At 48.0% G+C, this 19148-nt stretch overlaps 1 protein-coding gene across 1 annotated transcript in view; it reads right to left on the bottom strand.

Moving 5' to 3' along the window:
* macf1a (microtubule actin crosslinking factor 1a) overlaps window positions 1-19148 on the bottom strand; it is a 173078-nt gene that overhangs the window by 56780 nt on the left and 97150 nt on the right. The window contains exons 23-52 of the mRNA XM_068576059.1: window positions 18070-18224; window positions 17855-17981; window positions 17527-17710; window positions 17139-17305; window positions 16787-16965; window positions 16556-16694; window positions 16267-16460; window positions 15963-16122; window positions 15731-15814; window positions 15438-15545; window positions 15237-15335; window positions 15010-15132; window positions 14778-14869; window positions 14385-14520; window positions 5742-11774; window positions 5478-5633; window positions 5103-5318; window positions 4782-4955; window positions 4407-4697; window positions 3337-3486; window positions 2945-3178; window positions 2673-2852; window positions 2411-2584; window positions 2084-2251; window positions 1766-1957; window positions 1501-1677; window positions 1229-1352; window positions 920-1119; window positions 507-824; window positions 231-397 (exon numbers count right to left, since the gene is read on the bottom strand). Coding sequence (XP_068432160.1) covers window positions 231-397; window positions 507-824; window positions 920-1119; window positions 1229-1352; window positions 1501-1677; window positions 1766-1957; window positions 2084-2251; window positions 2411-2584; window positions 2673-2852; window positions 2945-3178; window positions 3337-3486; window positions 4407-4697; window positions 4782-4955; window positions 5103-5318; window positions 5478-5633; window positions 5742-11774; window positions 14385-14520; window positions 14778-14869; window positions 15010-15132; window positions 15237-15335; window positions 15438-15545; window positions 15731-15814; window positions 15963-16122; window positions 16267-16460; window positions 16556-16694; window positions 16787-16965; window positions 17139-17305; window positions 17527-17710; window positions 17855-17981; window positions 18070-18224 — 10901 coding nt within the window. The remainder of the gene's footprint in view (window positions 1-230; window positions 398-506; window positions 825-919; window positions 1120-1228; window positions 1353-1500; window positions 1678-1765; window positions 1958-2083; window positions 2252-2410; window positions 2585-2672; window positions 2853-2944; window positions 3179-3336; window positions 3487-4406; window positions 4698-4781; window positions 4956-5102; window positions 5319-5477; window positions 5634-5741; window positions 11775-14384; window positions 14521-14777; window positions 14870-15009; window positions 15133-15236; window positions 15336-15437; window positions 15546-15730; window positions 15815-15962; window positions 16123-16266; window positions 16461-16555; window positions 16695-16786; window positions 16966-17138; window positions 17306-17526; window positions 17711-17854; window positions 17982-18069; window positions 18225-19148) is intronic.

Raw genomic sequence — 19148 nt, forward strand, 5'->3', positions numbered from 1 at the left:
AAGTAACCCGAGTCATGTTTCAACATCAAAATGTGCGGCTCAATGAGCCTCACAACGTTGTATTTGTTGCCCCCTTGTGTCTGTAACAGTACACTGCCGGATTTATGAGAAAGGGATTCACACATAATATTATTTCCTACTGAAGCAAAGCAACCATGTTATCAAAGACCCCTAAAAGCTGCATTCATTTAGAAAAAGACACTTCTCTCATGTTCAGTTGATGTCTTTACCTTCTGCTGACATTGGCTTCCAGCTGGGTGAACTCATCAGACACTCCTTTGACGTTCTCCAATAAGCTTTGAGTGTTGTTGAAAGCTTTGGATTGGTTGAGCTCGGTGCCGAGGTTGCAGAAGGACTTCAGCTGGCCGGCTTCCTGCTCCAGCTCGGACTTCACCTCCTGGAAAGGTGAGAGGTTTTAAGAGGTCTGAGAACCTTGAAATCATTCAACTCCAGTGAGACCGTACTGTAGATGACCCATAGAAAGCTGTTTGACACCCTCTGCTGACCTCAATGGTCTGCCTGTAGTCGTCCACGCTGCGGTCCGGCTGGCCCGCCGGGCTCAGGGCCTTCAGGCGGCTCTGGGTGAAGATCCGGAGGTCGGTCCCCAGCCGCTCGTAGCCCTCCAGCCTGGGCAGCAGCCCTTTGAGCTCAGCCTCCCTCTCGGCCTGGCTAGCCTGCGCGGCGGCGTAGCGCCGAGTCAGGTCATCCAGAGCGCCCTGGAGGCCGGAGGCCGTGGAGGCGTCGGAGCTCTGGAGGAGTTTGGAAATGGACTCTCGCGTCGCCTCCACGCTGCCCTGCCTGGACAGCAGCTCCTGCCGAAGTTTCTGTGGGGGGGAAAAGAGGAAAACGAGACTTAGAAACGCAAAACTTCAGGAAATATTTTTGCAAGCCTGCATCGACTTCCTGGGTGTACTCCCACCTGGTTCTGTGTCAGGGCGTCTTGCACGGCCTGGGCGCTGGGCTCGACCGTGTCGGGGCTCAGAACCAGCTTGTCCAGCCAGCTCAGCAGACCCTTCAGGCCCTCCTGGACGCTGACCGACTGAGCCACAGCCGTCTGCAGCTGCTCGGCTCGCTCCGACACGGACGCAGAGAGGGAGCCGAACCTCTTCTCTAAACCATCTGAAAGGTAAACATTACCTTTTTTTATTTTTTAATCACTATGTCCATTTAAATCCCATCCAGGAGGAGCTGTGGAGCGGCAGGGGGCAGATTGAGAGAGTCCTATTACCTGCAGCACAGAGGATGTCAACAGCTTTCAGGGAAGGAGACTCGTCCGTGCTGACCAGATCTCTTCCCGCCCTCTTCACCTTCTCCAGCTGCACCGAACGCTCGGCCAGCTCGTCCTGCAGCAGCTGAGGACAGATGACATAGTCCAGAGTCAAAAAAACAAGGTTCCCACATACTCTAAACTTGACGTATGGTCTAGAAAAAGGCCCTTCTCTTCCTTTCTCCGCCTCCCCCGTGTGTTGTTTGTGATAATGTGTGCGATCGGTGCTTCACCTGTACTTGTCGTAGTGTGTCCTGCAGGTTCTGGGGGTCCGTTTCCCCGCTGGGCTTGGCGGCTATGCTTTGGTTCTGTTCCTGAGCGCTCAGCCAGGAGTGGACGGAGACGACCTCATCCTGGTACTGCTGGTACCGCTCCAACAGGCCGGACAAGCGGCCCCCCAACTCTGTGGACTGCGAGCACCCGGAGAGAGTTTACGATGCGTGCCTTGTGAATTCAAGACGACAATGCAAGAACTCCAGAAAGTCCAGTATGCCTCACCTTGGTGTGTATAGTTGTGTATCTGTGGTTCGCTTCCTGCAGCTTGTCGGTTACCAGCTGCTTGGTGCTGTCCAGTGCTGGGTCCGACCCGCCGACTTGCTCCAGAGCGCCTTGGACGGAGTCCAGAACCTTCTGACCCGAGATGGAAACGAAGCGCAGGTCCGCCTTGTGGCAAATTACATCCTCAGCCAGCTGAAAACACAGATACGTTTACGGGTCAGTTGAGGAGCAAATGCACGCAGATACAAGCAGCATGGTTAGCATTGGAAGCTTGAGGAAAAAACAAGAACTCTGCCATTATCTTATTAACGTGTGTACTTTTCTGTGCTCGTCTAGTCTGCCCTTCAGTCCCTGTGCGTCGGTTTCTCCTTCCCCCAGGGAACGCAGCTCCTGTTCATTTTGTTCCAGCCAGACACCTAAACTTCCATGTTCTTGGAGGAACTTTGTCAGCTCATCCTTCAGAGCCTCAGACTTCCTCAGACGGTCCTGGAAGAAATTGTAGAGTCAGTACAGTAAGAGTCAAGTAGCTATGAGAAAAGCTTTTTACCAAAAACTATTGCATATTAAAGTTGAAACCCAAAAGGTCCATACACATCACAGATCAGCAGGCCTCGCTGCAGGCTGAACACACATGTTCATACATACCTGGCAGCTCTGTAGCCGGTCCTGGTGCTGGGCCTGCAGCTGGTCCAGGGCGGCCCGGAGACGCTCCTTCTCCTCGGGAGGCACGGTGGAGTCCGGCTGGTCCAGAAGGGAGCGGGTCGACTGAGCCACCTGAAGCAGCTGAGCCTGTTGAGACTGGAGCTGCTGAAGCTCCGCCTGCGAGAGAGGTCGAAGGGTCAGGAACTTCTTAGGAGTTTTAAAGTCAGAAGTGTGTTTTTTTTAGCGTAGAACAGAGGTTCCAAACCTGCAGCGTCTCTGTGTGTGACATCACGGCGCCCTCTGGCTGTGAGAAGGGTGTATCGGTGATGTCTTGGGCCACTCGGGGTCCAGCTCCTCTCCCGCCTGGTTGGTTGAGGGAGGACAACTCGTTCAGCAGAGAGTCTATCTGGCCTCGGGTCTCCTGGAGATCCTCCACAGCCTTCGCCTAAAGAAAAAGGGGATAAATAAAAGGGAAGGTGAGTCCAAATAAGCAATAATACACATCTTTTTGTAGCCTATAACTGCTCCTCTGCTCACCCTTTGTGTGTTCTGCTGTACGGTGGTGTCGATGGCTTTGTCCAGCTCGGACAGCGACGTGTTTGATGAGTCTTTGAGGGCGCTGTACTGCTCCTTCATTCTCGTTAGCGCCCCCTGGAGGCTCTCCCGCTCCTCTGGGCTCAGACTCTCGCCCCGGTCTGCCAGGAGCGCCTCCACGGAGCGGATGGTCTCGGCGATGCCCGCCTCTTTGGTCTGGAGGTCCTTCTGTGCTTCCTGGAGACGGCAAATTGTGTTTGGTCAAAAAAAGTCAACTGAGAAGGCAAATAAATGCCGTGGGTTGAAATGCTAATATTATAATGAAGGAGTTGAATGTACTTTTAACAATGCAACCGAGTCATTTAGGTATTTCGCCCTTTCCAGAAGAGTTGTACCTTTAGTCTTTTCTGTTTCTCCTGCAAGGCATTCACGTCACTTGACTCTGCTCCACCTTTCTGACTGGCCAGTAGACTGGCAGCTCCAGCCAACCACTTGTTGAGACCTTCTAGTTTCTGAGAGCATTCGGCTTTCTGCTGTTGAACCACCTGAAGGAAGTGAGCGAGTAGAGAGGGGGGAAAAGACCCACAAAGAGATAACGTGTGAGGGAAACGGATGCCGACATGAGTCCATCACAAGCACTTCAACTGGATCTTGTTGCAGGAACAGGACTCTTTTGAAATTGTTGAACTAAACCACCAGTTTTTGTACAAATTCCCCCCGAAACTAAATCCTTGTGTAATGCACACTGTGCCAAGCTTTGAGCAGTTTGTGTCCAGAGGTCACACTCACACACATAGGCAGACATACAAGAGACACACAAAGTTCTTCACATCAACATGTCGGTCAAGCGACAACAAACAGAGAAACTCAAACAAAAAACACATTTATTGGCCGTTTTTCCTCTCTCCTCTCCGCATTCAGATGAGACAAGAGGAAAAACAGCTAAGCGCCGTAGCCAGCGAGGCCTTTTTCTGCTATCAGATCTTTAGCCTTTTGTTACCGCCGCGACACAAGCGATTTCCTTCAGTGGCAATCTGCAACAGCAAGGCAAACAGGTTAATAAAAACACATGTTATAGAGACATGCAGAGTAGCAAAATACGCTCGCGCTAGAAGCCTGTGTGGTAGGAGTGAGGGTGGAGATACTGTCGGTGTCATGTGGCAAAGCTTTCGCACTAAGAGCAGCAAAGGGTTGCTTTAAAGCGATGAAGTGTTGAGGATAGGTTTGAGGTGATGTATATATGACGGCAGAGCAAGTTAAATAGAGGTGGAGGTTAGCTCGTTTACAGTGTGTGAAATTAGTTTGATGTGATTTTATGCAACGTGAGTACTATGATCTTGTGTAAGAAAGCGTGGCGATCTTTTACAGCGTGACAAATGAAGCTGTGAAGTACAGTTTAAAATGTATTAGTGGGAAGAGAGCGTCGCGTTTCAAACCAATCCCACTCGGTCGTCCTTTTCCAAACCTCTCTCTCCCTTGCACTCCGCTTTGCTCGGTCCTTCTCCTCTTCCTTCACTTGCTCCTTGCGCTGCCGCTCCTCGTCCTCCCTCGCTCTCTGGTTGCAGAGGGCGTCGGCCCAGCCCTGGGCTTGGCCGGACGCCAGGTGGAAGGCCCTCTGGAGCTGCTGGAGCTGCCCCAGGAGCCGCCGGCTCTGCTCGGGGGCCAGGTCCTGGGCCCGCTCCGAGATGAACACCTGGATGTCAAAGGCCGCGTTGTTGACCTCACCGGAGCGAGCCGTCAGAGAGGACTGGAGCTCCTGGAAAGAAAGGCAGAATGTTATTCCTCCGTGGCTCTAAGGCCGGTGCGAAGAGAAGAACGGCGTGATCCACGGACAACTTGCCTTGCAGAGATTCAGCTGCTGTGAGAGCTGATCACGATGGTCATCTTTCTCTGTCTTCTCCATTTTTTCCATCTCTGCCATTCCTGCGTTCATCTGAGCCTCTGTCTCCCGCAACCAAGAGAGCAGATTCTCCACTTGTCCTGCTAGTGACTTTTGCTCAGATGTTACTGCCTCCTGAGATAAAAACACCAGAAAGATTAAAGACGAACATCTACAAAGAGGAAACAAGGAATTTCCTCTGGGCCCCAACAGGACAATTGATCTAAAAATCTCTACGACAAATGATCACCAAGTACATATTTCCCTCTCCTGCTGCTTTACCTTATACGAGTCTCTATGGTCCCGTAGGTTTTGCAGAATGCCCTCAGAAAGTGCCGTGGCAGCCTCAAACCCTCGAGCCAAGCTCCGCCCGTCCTTCTCCAGGGCCAATAGGAGCTGAGGAGGAACGTCTTTGGGTTGGGGCTTCAGCAGCTCCTCAGCGGCCTCCACTTCCTCGTTGACGGTGGGCTTTAAGTCACGCAATTCAAGGTCCAGAGTCTGAGACGGATTAGGGAAAGGAAACAAAAGTTTTCTTGATTCGTTTTTGGTAAGAGACTAATCTGCTTATCAGCTTTTTTTTTTGGTCTCAAACTTGGAACCAAATGCGCAACTGAAACTGCAGAATAATCTATCAGGTAAATATGCGTATTCTCTCACCTCAGTCTGTCTGATGATGTCGTCCAAGGCGACGAGGCTGCGGCCGACCGACTGCTGTTCCTGCTGTTTGAGTCGGACCTCAACGTGTCTGACCATGGAGAGCAGGGCCACAAGTCGCTGGTCGTGCTCCAAGCACTCCTGACGCATCAATGACGCCTTTGGAAAAAAAGAAAAATCAAAAAAACATGATAAAATGTAGGCGGCAGAAAGGTTCTTCTAAATAAATCTCTATATATCCTTCACAAATGATCTGCTACTTCTTACCTTGCCAGTCGAAGATGTCCGCTCCTCTTTTTTGGACATTTTTCGACTCTCTCCGACATCGTCCTCTCCCTCCCCCCAACTCTCGGAGGCTGTATCGGACTCGGGGACCACAGACGATTCAGACTCTGTCGAGGTGCTTTCTGAGAGAGAAGGCGCTGATTCTGGACACTCAAACTGCTGCTGTTGGTCTTTTGAGTCGGGAACATTGGCGCTATCAACTTCAGGTGGTTGGTGCCTTCTTTTCTTTTTCCCTCTCCCTGCCGTTTTAGCTGGTTGCGTGCAAACAACCATTGATTGAGCCGTGGGTTGGATGTCTGGTTTGCAGCTGACAGGAAAGCCAATGGATTCGGCAACAATCCTGGTTTCTGAATGGGATTCTTCTTTCCCAACAGACGCAACCGCTGCCAGTTGGACGCGTTCCTCAATGTGAGAACAGGGTTCTTCCAATTGACGTACAGGTAATAAGGGACTTTGTTGGCCTTCAACCTCAATTACAAATGTCTCCCCTTCAACAACTGAAGGTCTCACGACACCACCGGCTGACTGTGTGTTCATCTTCTGCTCTTTAGAGGAAGCCGAGTTATCTGAATTTGGTTGCTCCATTGCCTGTTTTGTGGTCATTTTTGTTGTCACATCAGAATCCACTATTTCTGTCAGTAACTTCTCAGTATCGGGCTCAGTTGTTTTGTCCATTTCTCTGGCATTCTTAGTCTTCTTGTTCTTCTTTTTCCGTTTACTTGGCTCTGTTTCTTTCGGCTGGACTGACGGAGCCGTTTCAACCTCTTCCTTTCCAAACCTGTTCTTTTCTTTCTCATTTGAAGAAGCCTTGGTCTCCATGTCCTTCTGGACAGAAAGTTGCTCCTCAGCCTTCAGTTCTTTGCCTCTTCTCAATGTCATTTCATCTTCTTCAGCCCTCATCTCTTTGACACTCTCTGTTGGTGAACCATCATCATGAACCTCCACTCCATCCGCTTTAGCTGGCAGAGATTGTGTCTTTGCAGTCTTGGCTCGCCTCTCCTTCTTCCCCACCTCTTTGCGGAGCGTCTGCAGCTCCTCGGCAGCCTGCTTCTCACTCACACCTTTTTCAAATACCTTTTTAAGAATGCTCTCTTTGGCTTTCAGTATCAGAGCCGCTTTCTCATCATTTGGTAGAGCAGATTTCTGAGGGAACTCTTGCTCCTTTCTTTTCGTTGCTTCCTGAGTCCCCTCTGGTTTTTCTGGTCGCTGAGAGACAGAATCCTTCTCTTCAACTTTCTTTTTCTGCTCCACCCGTTTCATCTCCTCTATCTTATCACCTACTTCTGTATCCTTCAATGAAGCAATTTGAATTGCATCTTGCTCTGGCTCAATGGTATGCTCTGTCAATTCAAGAGGGGCTGGAACTGCTTCCTGACCCTGTTTTGACAAATGTTGAGCTTCAATTTTTCCATCAATTTTTGCTTTACTTTCTACTTTGGGATGTCCTGAGGAAGCTACCTGACCTTGAATCTGTGATTGCTGGTATTCGTCTTGTGATGCAACTACATCAATGGCCTCAGGTTGCCCTTCAATACTTGCACTAGCCGGATCAATTTGAGATGGTTGTTTTGTATCTGGAAGGTGTGTCTCTCCCTCTGCTTCTTTGTGCTTTCCGTTCCTTTTATTCTTCCTCTTCTTCTTATTTTTGCTTTCTGTCTCCTTGGGCGGAGAAGGCAACAACTGGTCTGACTGCTCCTCGTCTTTGCTAGGTTTTTCTTCCTCTACTTGATTACCCTTCTTGTCTTCAACACCATCTCTCTGTGTTTCCACATCACTCTCTTTCTTAACCTCACTCAATTTTGACACTCCAATGCCACCTTTTCTTTCTCCGTCATCTCTAAACTCTGCTGCCACAAAACCTGCTTGCTTTCCATCTTCAGGATGATGATAAACCACTGACACGCTGTTGTCACTGGATCTACACTCCTTTTCCTCAACATCCACGGGTTCTTCACTCGTCTTTAAAACAGACGCTCCTTTTCTGACCTCACCCTGTAAATCTTTGTCAACATCATGGACATGTGCAGTGGATTCTCTTAGACTATCTCTGAAAATGATCCCCTTTTGTGTATAATCAGTCAGAGTCGCACCCATTTGCACTCTCTCATCTGGCTTTTGCTCAGGAAGAGGCTCTGATTTACAGATGTTTGTCTGTGGCACAATCTCTTCTATGGCTTCCTGAACTCTTTTCTCAACATTACTCACAAACTTATACAAGAGGTCTAGGGATTGGTCGGGCGCATTTGCAGCCTTTTCTTCCACTGACACTTCAATTTTGTCCTCTTCTGTCGTCAGGTCATGAAACAGTGACTGATCTGATACTACAGATGTCAATGTCTTTCCATCTTCCAGCGTCATTTCTAAACCTTTCTTTGAAAGTGGAGATCTTGAAAGCACCTCAGAGTTTGTATCTGACCAGTTTGCTGGACTGGCTGGGCTTGACACTGACATAACAGCAGGGCTGTATGTGCCATTTGATGAGGCAACAGGTGTCGCGCTACCTTCACTCCCCTCCATTTCCACAGATGCCAATTTATCCTGAATCACTGAGGCGATGTCACTGGAGATCAGTTCTTTTGCAATGGCATCCTCAAGATTAGAAATTTTTTGACCAGTGGCCGGATCAACTAAGCCTCCTTTCAAAAACTGGTTGGTGGCTATTACCCTGGCCATGTTGTCGTCAACTAAACCTCTTTCACAGGCTTCAGATATGGGGAGCCTTTCTCCAGTACTGATGTCTATGATCCCTCCACTGTCTGCCTGGCTTTGAAGCAGCCTCAATGCTGGTACTGGGTCAACTTGCTTTGATGCAATGGCCTCAGGAACGGTCAAGATGTTTCCCGTCTGCCCATCCTGAACACCTCTGAAGGATCTCACCTCCAAAAAGCGTTGGCCTGTTTCGATATCTATCCTTCCCCTATTTACAAGCGCAGAATAAGGCACAATGTGTGCAGTTTCAGGGTCGAGCGCTCCTTGTGTTACAGCAGAAGAAGCCATGGCATCACTGGCGACATTTTCATCCAGAAGACCTCTAGAAACTGCCTCTGTCAATGTCAGTTTACATCCAGAGTCAGGGTCTAAAATGGCTCCACTCGATGCCTGGAAAATGACAGCTTTTGGGTGAGACGAAGAGCTGACTTTTCCTTGGTAGACCCACTCTAGTTCTTCCAGCCCAGGCGCAATGGACCGATCCACTAGTCCTCTATCTACAGCATCAGGAACTGAGAGCCTCATCCCTGAAGCATGATGCATTATACCACCCTCAGCCACCTGTCTTGCCAACACCTGATAAGCTTCTTCAGATCTAATCAACCCTTTCTGAACAGCTTGCTCCAGAGGAAGTGGAGACTTGGACGCTGGGTCAATAACACCTTCCATCTGTAGCTGTAAACCGGCTTTAGTGAGGGCTGTTGCTGAATCTGTATCCTTTCCTTTGTATGCCTTCTCTAGTGCCACAAGTTCTTCTCTTTGATCCTCCTCAATCAATCCCAGGTTTGCCGCTAGGGTGACAGAGACTTTCTTATCTCTGCGTAGGTCAACGATCCCCCCAGACGCCACCTGGGCCTCCAGAAATCGAGCAGCGGTGTTGGGGTCGATCAACCCTGCCTGAGCAGCCTCCCTTACCCCACAGATCTGCTTTTTCTCTACATCCACAATCCCTGCAAGCGTTTTATCTGACTTCAGGACGCTCCACATTAGATCTTCATCCAGTAAACCCTCCTGCATAACATCTTCCATGCTGAGTGACTCCCCGCTGCTCGCATCTAGGAAACCCCCAAAAAGACCAGACTGAGCCATTAATTTAACTGCTGTGTGGCCAGGAAGGACACCTTGAGCCACTGCCTCATCAGGGAGCAGCTTTTCCCCTTCAGCTGTCATCAGACCTCCCTGTTTCAGCTCTAGGACTAGCTTTGCCAATTCAGCATCCTCCCCTTCCTTTTCCACTGCTGAGTCACGGACATCAAGCTTAGGTTTAGTATGCTTCGAGTCAGTCTTCTTTTGTTTGGTCCTTTCTAATTCAGTCTGGGAATGCTTTACATCTTTCCTATGGTCAGATTGTTTTGATTTAACTTCTTCAGTTGCTTTTGCTACCAGTGGGATGGATTTGAATGGTTTCGTAGCCGTTTTTCTTACTTCTGTTGCAGCTGTACTTCTAGTCCCCTGCTGGCCACCACTATCCCTGGATTTGAAATCAGTTGCTACCAGCTCATTTGGGCCTTTAAGATTTTTAGCTAAAGCCACCAGGGATATTCCTTTCTTTTGAGCTTTTTCTTTAACATCTATATCCACACAAATGTCTTTGTTAGCTTGATAGGCTAAATCCCTCTCAGGAGTTTCTGATGGTTTGAGAAACAGTTTGCTCTCATTTTCTCCATCACACCTTTCTTCCAGACTACCTGTATCGTTCGTCTTCACTTTTTTATTAGTTGTGACTCCATCGTAACTTTCTTCTGCAAGCTCAGTTTGTACATCACTTATTCCTACATCTGCCAAACTAAACTCTCTCACCATTTGCAACTCTCCCTGCTCATCTGTGGACAAACTGCTTTGTGTCTCAACTTGACTTCTAGAGGCTCCAGCAATCAGTTCAGTAGCTTTGACCAACTCGGGGTCGAGCAGCACCAATCTCTTTCCGGAATGAGCATCCACATAGCTGTGAGTCATGAGGTGAAACAGCAGCTTGTGTTTTGCTTGCTCTTCAGGATCCATTCCATGTGTTGGGGTCGCATCCCAGACGAGGCTTGCGGGAGATGATGACGGCGATGGAGAGGAAGGAGGTGGAGAGGAGCTGGTGGAACCCCAGCTCAAACGATTTAGAGATGGGGTACCTGACTTGTTCATGCTGGAAAGAACATCTGGGATGTGGGTGTTCTTGAGAAAACTGACAACACTGGGTTCGAGAGCCTCTTCGGCTGCCTGGTTGAGGGGAAGCACCTTGAGGATTTCTGGGTTGTACAAAGCCCCAATGGCATGTCGCTGTCGTAGGATGTTCCTTGAAAGCTCACCTGAGATCACTCCTTGTTGAAGAGCCTCGGCAATGGGCATGAGTTCTCCAGATTGAGGCCACAGTATTCCCATGAAGGCCCAGAGAGACTCAAGGACCAACAGAGCTAAATTAGGAGAGAGAAGATCTCTGCGTATGCTCTCTTCCAAATCCAGGCGTTCTCCACTGAAAGGGTCTAGAATTCCCCCATTTTGCAGCTGTCGCGCCAACATGGCACAGGCCAGATCCTGGTCCATGAGCCCATGACGAACGGCCTCATGGATCGTCAACCGGTGGCCAGATCGTGGGTCAGCAATACCACCGGCAAAGAGCTGAGCCTCAAGAAGTCGTACAGTAACTTTTCGGTCAATCAGACCTTCCTGGACTGCACGGAAGATGCCAACTTTTCTTCCAGACTTGAGGCAGACAGTTCCTCCAGGTTGCTGTTTGACAGGGAGGAGAAGAAGACCGGAGTCATCGTCGAGGACACAGCGCTCTTGTAGCTCGTGTAGGTTTAATTTTTCAGCTGTGTTGGGATCGATCAGCTCTTTTTGTTGTTGCCTTGACTGGAGATGGGTGAGGGTTCTGGGAGTCAAAAGTCTCTTGACATCTGCTTGCTCCAAACTCATATATTTTCCCATTGAGCTTCTCAGGCCTCCAGTGTTCATCTGGATTTCTAAGATGCGAAGACCCACTTCTTCTCTGATGAGCCCGAACTCCATTGCTGCAGCTACTGGCAACACATTTTGTTGTTGGTCATCTTTAAACTTAGAATTATCCACCAACAGCAAGGCTCTCTCCAGCTCGGAAAGGGACCGTCCGGTGTGAGTATCAATAAGGCCTTGAGCTACACCTTGTTCCAGTGACAGATGAAGAGGGGAGTCAGGCTGGAGGAGCCCACCCATAAGGAGCTGGGCCTCCAGAAGTACATGGCAGGTGTCCTGGTCAATAAGACCACGTTGAGCTGCTTTGAACACTGGGAATGTTTCCACTGTTCCCAGGTCAATTACTCCAGCAATGGCCATTTGTTTCTACAAAAATAAAGAAAAAATACATTTCAGACATTCATTCCACTAACAACAATGTTGTATGGCACTTTACGACACTAATATTAATCAAGTAATGTTGCTATGCTATCAGATTAATTAAACTATTATAGCATATTATTGGGAGAACCAGATGGTAGAATTAGAAAAAGAGGAAAACCCACCACCAGATGCCATAAAAACACACAATTTGTTTGTTCATTATTTACTTACTGTTTTTTCCCATATTTATTTTATATCAAAAATACTACTGCACTGCAATTCTAAAACAAGCACTAAGCATGCAAAAAAGCAACTAGAAAAATGCAGAAGAAGCCCAAGATAATAGAAGACAAAAGAGACACAAAAGAACAGAGGATCGTTCACAAGACGAGGTGATAAAGATATCTAGTTGAGAGAAAAGAGAGAAGAAAGCGAGCGCTACTTACCGTACGGGCGTGGCTCACACACACTAATGGGCCAGTTTATGGCTCGGCAGAGCGAGGCGCGACAGGTGAGAAGCTGGTTGTTAGCAATCTGCGTGCCACTCTTCATTCTGACTCCTATCGCTGCACTGACACTAAATCCTCCTGCTGACCTCACTTTGCACTGGAAGCTCAGAAAAATGATCGATATGGAAGGTTTGTTTAGCTCCTCCTGCATAGATACCACGATGACTTACGTCATGTAAGATTGTTACTACCCATCATCATTGGCAAGGCGTCGGCCGTATTGTCTTGTGAGATATCAAGATGGTTTACACTTGCGCTAACTTAACAGTAAACTGATCTACCGATTTAGTGTAATTACTAATATCCTGTTTTATTTTCTGTCTCCCATTCTGATCCTTGGCTCAGAGCTCGGATGTCCACAATTCTCCTTTGGCTGCTGTTAGTGGTTTTCAAGCAAAATGCTGGTTGGAAGTTTCACACATTAATAGTATGCATTAGAAAAAAACACACAAAAACTCTCATTCATACACTCTGGTGATCTGGACACAACATGCTCAAACGGTGAAGTGTTTTTTGTTGCATAGCTGGCCTCTGGTGCACTTACACACAAAACCCCGGAACTTAACCTTTTTTAAAAACATCTATAAGTATCCCCTGTCAAAACACAGAACATTCACAGAGGAATCGGTCGTGAAGTGCAGCTGTTAAGACATAAGAATTATCATCAAGGATCACTTGAAACCTGGAATTATCACACATTCAATCTATTTTCTGACCGATGGACCATATTGCATGTGGCAGGACAGGAATGACCACGTGAGAGCTGACTGTGCATGTGTGGTCGGTCCACTGCATACATGTGCTAAACATGATGCAGTGGCATTCTTTCACTACTGCATGAAAAAAAAATATGATTTTATTCGGCAGCTACAGAGATGATTAAAATGTATTTATTCCGTAAATGATTGTTTCTAACCGTGGATCTACAGAAAGCTCTACAGCTTCTAGCTAACTGCTAGCATGACTTGTGCGGCACCACTGAGGCCATGTATTAACCATGTTAGCAGTTCAGCAGATGTGTTTACGATGATGATGGTGTGATGATGATGACAAAAACTAAGGTGAGGCTAGATGGTGAAATGACTGCAGGCTTTCAGGAGAACAATGCCAGTGAGTGGAACACTTCATGCTACGGCCCGATTCAGACGGCGTCATCCAGTGAACTCTTTTGTGTTAATGTACAAAAACAAAACCTTCAAAAATATGAAGATAGATTTGTGTCTTTTTTACCCAAGCAAATTTCTAGTTTGTAAGTAAATTATCTCCAAATCTTTGCTCTCAAAAAAATATAATAAAAATATGCTCTCAAAAAAAAAGCTCTCAAAACTAAAATTTGTTCTCAAAAAAAAAAAAAAAAAAAAAAACCCTCCAAAAAAAAATCTCTCAAAACTAAAATTTGTTCTCAAAAAAAAAAAAAAAAAAAAAATTCAAAAAAAAAAAAATCTCTCAAAACTAAAATTTGCTCTCAAAAAAAAAAAAAAAAAAAAAAAAACGCTCCAAAAAAAAAAAAATACTCTCAAAACTAAAATTTGCTCTCAAAAATAATTCCCCCCGCCCAAAAAATTGTTAAAAAAAAAAAAAAGGCGATCTGAAAAAAAAAAATGCGTTAAAGCATTTTTTTTGAGAGCTTTTTTTTTTATTGAGCGCAAAGATTTGGAGATAATTTACTTACAAACTAGAAATTTGGTTGGGTAAAAAAAGACACAAATCTACCTTCATACAGAAACAGCTTTCCTTCTATTATTTGCACCGTCTCCTTAAATGACAAAAGGAGGATCTCAAACAAAAGCGGCAAAAGTAAAATGGTATGATTTTGGATCATCTGGATACACGTCTGAACAGGGTCTGTGATGTTTGTTAAACCAAGTCAATAAGTGAGACACGTCATAAGTGGTGATGTTTGTCGAAAAATCGGTGAACACACATCATGCTGTAGATCGCGCACACACACACACTCTCGCTGGCCCACACTCGACGTCACGCTTAGCTCGCAGGCGTTTACGGCGAAACATTTTAACAAATACATTTCGGTAAGCTTGAAAAACCTGAAAACACATCTTTTTCTCCTCACAAACCAGCGCTACCCCCCCTCCAACCGATATACCTTTCTTTCCTCCTCTTTGGCCAGTTGCTGCTCCAGCTGCTGCAGCTGCTGGGCGGAGCTGTCACACATCTGGTTGTAGGTGGCCGTCAGCCCGTCCAGCTGAGCCTCGACATTAGCGCGCTCCTCTGGGGACAACCTGAGGGGGGCGCAAGGGAGGAGGACACAGCGGGTGGGCTTTGTGAGAGAAAATACAAGCCATTTGGTACAATAACCAGCTGATAATAAATATTACAGTAATGTAAAGCTGTTTATTTGAAACATTCCCTTGAAACATTATGCTAAAAGGGAAAGTTTGGCTTTTCTTTACTTAGGTAGACCTTGAGTCGCGAGACTCTAGGACCTGGGTGAAGACAAACAGCACGTGGAGTGGATGCATTGTGTGTGTGATCTTACTTGCTGGCCTGTTTCGACAGCAGGAAGACCTGAGTGCTCCTGATGGCTTCGGCCACTTCGTCTTTCTTGGCTGCCAGCTGTTCACTGATTGCCTTTTAGAGGAACACACACACGCACGGTGCTCTTTATAAAATAAAACCACCAATTATATTGAATTCATGAGGAAGGGTTATGATCTACATGTATTTATATTCAGAATAATGTGCATAGACATGTTAGATTTTTGTTGTACCTGCTGAGCAGCGAGAGAGGACTCTGCGTTGGGCCCCCCGGTCCGTCCCTGCAGGCCTTTGACCCAGCCCAGCAGGTCTGAAACATGGCCCACCCTGGCCTGCTTCTCCTCCTCCACCTCTTTCTGCACAGAAAAGCAATTCAAGATGAATTCCTCACAGTGCAGTGACTGAATCCAACCACGCAAACAGACACGGAGGCGATACAAAGCGGAAACAAAAGCCCCACCTCTTCCTCTTCTAGTCTTCTCAGGGCATCGCTGATGTACTTCACGTGTTGGGTGGTCAACGTGACCAAGGCTGTGTAGCGCGTCCGCAAGTCCATGAACTGCAGAGAGAAAACCGTCCAGAAGCAAACACAAGATTCAGATCAGCTCAATATTTAAAAAACGATCATTTTTGATACTTACAAGAGTCGACCGGTCCTCACCTCCTGAGTGATGGCGTCAGAGGAAGAGTGCATCCTCCTCCTCTTGACGGGCGACTTGTGCGTCGTTTCTACGAAGGCTCTGTAGGTCATCAGCTGCAGCTCGTAGTCCTGAAGAACACAGCCACATTACTTATGGGTAAGTTCAACGCCTGCATTGTGATTGCACATAATGCAAGAGAGACTATTTCAACGTATTAATGGAATACTAGTTTCCATTAAACTGAAGTGTGGAGCTGTTTCTCTAACACATGTGATAGGCTGCACATGAGAAACAAACAGGAAGAGTCTCTTACCTTCACGGAGGTGCAGTACAGTTTGGAGTGAGTCTGGCACTCGTCGAGTTTGGCCTGATTCTGTTCAATCTCAGCTACTAATGCCTGGGGAGAAGAATCAGACATAAAACCACACATCATTTATTAAAGTCTACATGTTCCATTTAGTTTTATCCTTATTTTTCCATTATAGAACATTTGACGCTGATATTTCTAATCCCGGGATCGTTTCCGAGCGTTTAGTGTTACCAACCGTCTGCTGGGCCAGTTGTTCGGACAGCGCCTTGCTGTCCGTCTGTGAGGGTTGTGTGTTCTCCTGTCTCTCTGTCGTTTCCTCGATCCAGCTGATCAGAGCGGAGTGACCGCCTCTGTACTGCTGCAGGGCCGAGCCCAGGGCCTCGAGATCGGTCCGTCTGCAGAACATTATTCGTTAAATAAAGTCCATCTGAGAGCACTCCAAGTGTCACATGATCTAACGGAGCACTATCCCTTCTCCTCATCTCTTCCCCAAAGAGATGAAAAGCTCTCTGGTCTCTTCCCCCCCCCGTCCTGCTCACCGTGTCTCCATCTGTCTCTTGACGCCGCTCCACCTCTCGGCCATCTGATTGGCTCTCTCCTGGTAGCGCTCCAGCTCGGCGCTGCGGTCCGGGTGGAGCCTGCTGAGCTGGGAGCCCGCCTCTTTGGCCCGACCCACCTCCGCCCGCAGAGCCTGGAAGATGCCCTCCTGCTCGACGAGCTCCGCCTGCCACCTCTGGAGCGAGAGATCGGACGGAGAGGATGCGGCAAAAACGTTAAAATGGTTTCACAACGCAAAGCATTTCGTTGATATGACGGCATGTCCTTTACCCCGAGTTGATCTCTGAGGCTTTGGATGGTCGGCGCGTCGGCGGGAACGACGTCCTCTTCGCTCAGCCTGCTCTCGTTCTTCCTGACGTGGCTCTCCGCTTCATCCAGGCTGCGCATCAGGATGTCCACCGTTTTTAACCTGAAGGAGGTTAAAAGGTAAAGAGTGAGTGAGACATTCACGTATATTTGAATGTTTGAGTTAATCGATCAGTGTAAAAAAATATCGCGAACTTTTCCAGGTAGACGGTCGAGAGGTTGTGCAGTTTGTCCGTCTTCTCCACGGCCTTGTTGAGTTCCGACCGGAGAACGGGAATGCTGGAGGACGTCGGCTTCTCCTCGAAGAAACTGACGCAGCGGCGAGACACGTCGCCCAGGCTGGAGCGCACGCCGTCTAGCTCCGACTGCAGTTTCTGCACAGGAAATGTGAAACGAGGGGGGGGGGGTTAATACCGTCCTGGTGACCATATTGTAATTTCAAAAAGGAATATTGCTCGTTGTTTTCCAGTAAAACAAATCTTTGTGTTTCCAAAGAGCTGATATTAAATATTGCCCATTGCAGCCAGCAGATGGCGCTCAAACTGACCTCCTGCTCCGCTATCTGCACGGTGTTGTCAGCGCTGTCACCTGACAGCCGGCTCGGGGGCGGAGTCTGAATCCCCCTCATTAGTCTCTGCTCGGCCTCATTTAGTCGAAGGGTGATGTTCTGCAGCTCCGACAGGTACGAACGGGAGACTGACTCGTCCTTCTCCACTGGAGAGAGAGAGAGAGACAGAAAACAGTTATTTGGGGCCTGACCAGAAACCCTGCAGCCATTTGCTTTTACATATTTCCCACTGAGATGTAACGGAGTACAAGTTTTAAGCGTCATGGCAAGAAAATACCTCAAAGTTGAGGTACTTGAGTATGTACTTAGTCACCACAACTGTTACCAATCTAAGTGTTCAGGAGGTGTGTGTGCATGTGTGTCCCACCGGTTTCCATGTTGAGCAGCAGGTCCTCGCAGTGCTGCTGGGCCTGCTGGACGTCCTTCTCCAGCTCGCGCCTCTCGCCCGCCGTGAACTCTGAGCTCTCTTTGCTGTCCGACAGGAAGTCGGCCAGCTGGGACTCCATGTGATCCAGGACCTGCTGCCGCTCCGCGGGGGCCTGGCCGCGAACCTGACGGGTGAGACAACAAGAGGGAGACGGTGAGGAGGAGGAGGAGGAGAAGGAGGAAGTGGAGGAGGACACAGAAAAAGAAAGACGGCCAAAAGAAAGACGGCCAAAAGAAAGACGGCCAAAAGAAAGACGGCCGTGTCTCACCGTGTCCAGGTTCCATCCGGAGACGGTCCGGATGTCTTTGAGCAGGTAGTGCCAGGACACCACACTCTTCATGTTCACATGCAGCTCATGCCACAGAGACATGACCTTCTGGTACAGCTGCTCTGCCCTACACACACACACACACACACAGTTTTCTTACCACTTCCTGACATATTTTAGAAACCGGAAACCAATTCCTGGCGCGTGTGTCCCACCTGCTGGCCGTGTCCATGGCCTCCTGGTTGGGCGGCGGGACGGTGAAACACACCGAGGGGACCATGGCCTCGTTCCCCGTCGTGCTGATCACCTTCCACTTGGTCCTCTGAGAGTTGTCCTCCAGCACACACTCCTCGCCGCGGGTTATCGTGATCTGAGAGGAGGCGGGAGAAGGGGGATAGATCGATGCACGCATGGAAGGATGGAGGGAAAGAGGGGGGTGGAGGTTATGGGAATACGGATGTTGGGAGTGATGAAGGGAACAGGAACAGATGAAGAACAAGATGGGAAAGTAAGAGAAGATTACAAGAAAGGGAGGACGTTGGTTCAACAGAAACACGACAGAGGTTAGAAAAGGGGGGATGGATGGTGGAGGGATTAGAGGAAAAAAAAGAGCACAAATCGGGGAAAAGGAAATAAGTAAACCAAAAGTTGAGAGCAACAAACTCATAATGCAACACAAAATACAAAACATTCATGGATTTCATGAAGTTAGCAAGAAGCCCTTAAATGACATGACATTAGAGACCCTGACAGGGGAACTTTGCACCTCCACACTTCAAAAAAGTGACAGTTCAGACTTTATGAACCTTGGTTGTATGAGGAAGATATTCAGTCAACGGACAGCAGGCAGAGTTTGGAGAAACAGACCCACAAGCATCAGCGAGGGAGCAAATGAATATATTATGAATATATAAAAATATTCTAAATATAACGCACACATGAGCTGAAATGGATTTTTTTTTTAGGTGCATTGATTTGCTCCCGTGCTGCTTCTCCAAACTGTCCGTCCACTGTTGGAAAATACACTGACTGGTGATCAGTACCTCATGCAACCCCACGTCAAAGCGCTCCAATCATTCCCTTACAGTCAGGTGTATTGATACCTGTGCTGAGTTACACAAATTCACCAACAAATTTAAAGAAACTCAGCACGGGACAAAAACAAAGTCTGTAATTAGAGCATTTATTCTCTAAAATAAAACACCAGGCAAAGTGTTTTAGGGCTGCCTCCCCCCCACCCTCCACCCCCTCTCACCCCCTCCCTGCACACACCTGTCATGAACACATCCATAAT

Source organism: Clinocottus analis, unplaced genomic scaffold (assembly GCF_023055335.1).
Source record: "Clinocottus analis isolate CAN_PGR_092001 unplaced genomic scaffold, fCliAna1.0.p SCAF_14, whole genome shotgun sequence".
In the NCBI taxonomy this organism is placed as follows: domain Eukaryota; kingdom Metazoa; phylum Chordata; class Actinopteri; order Perciformes; family Cottidae; genus Clinocottus; species Clinocottus analis.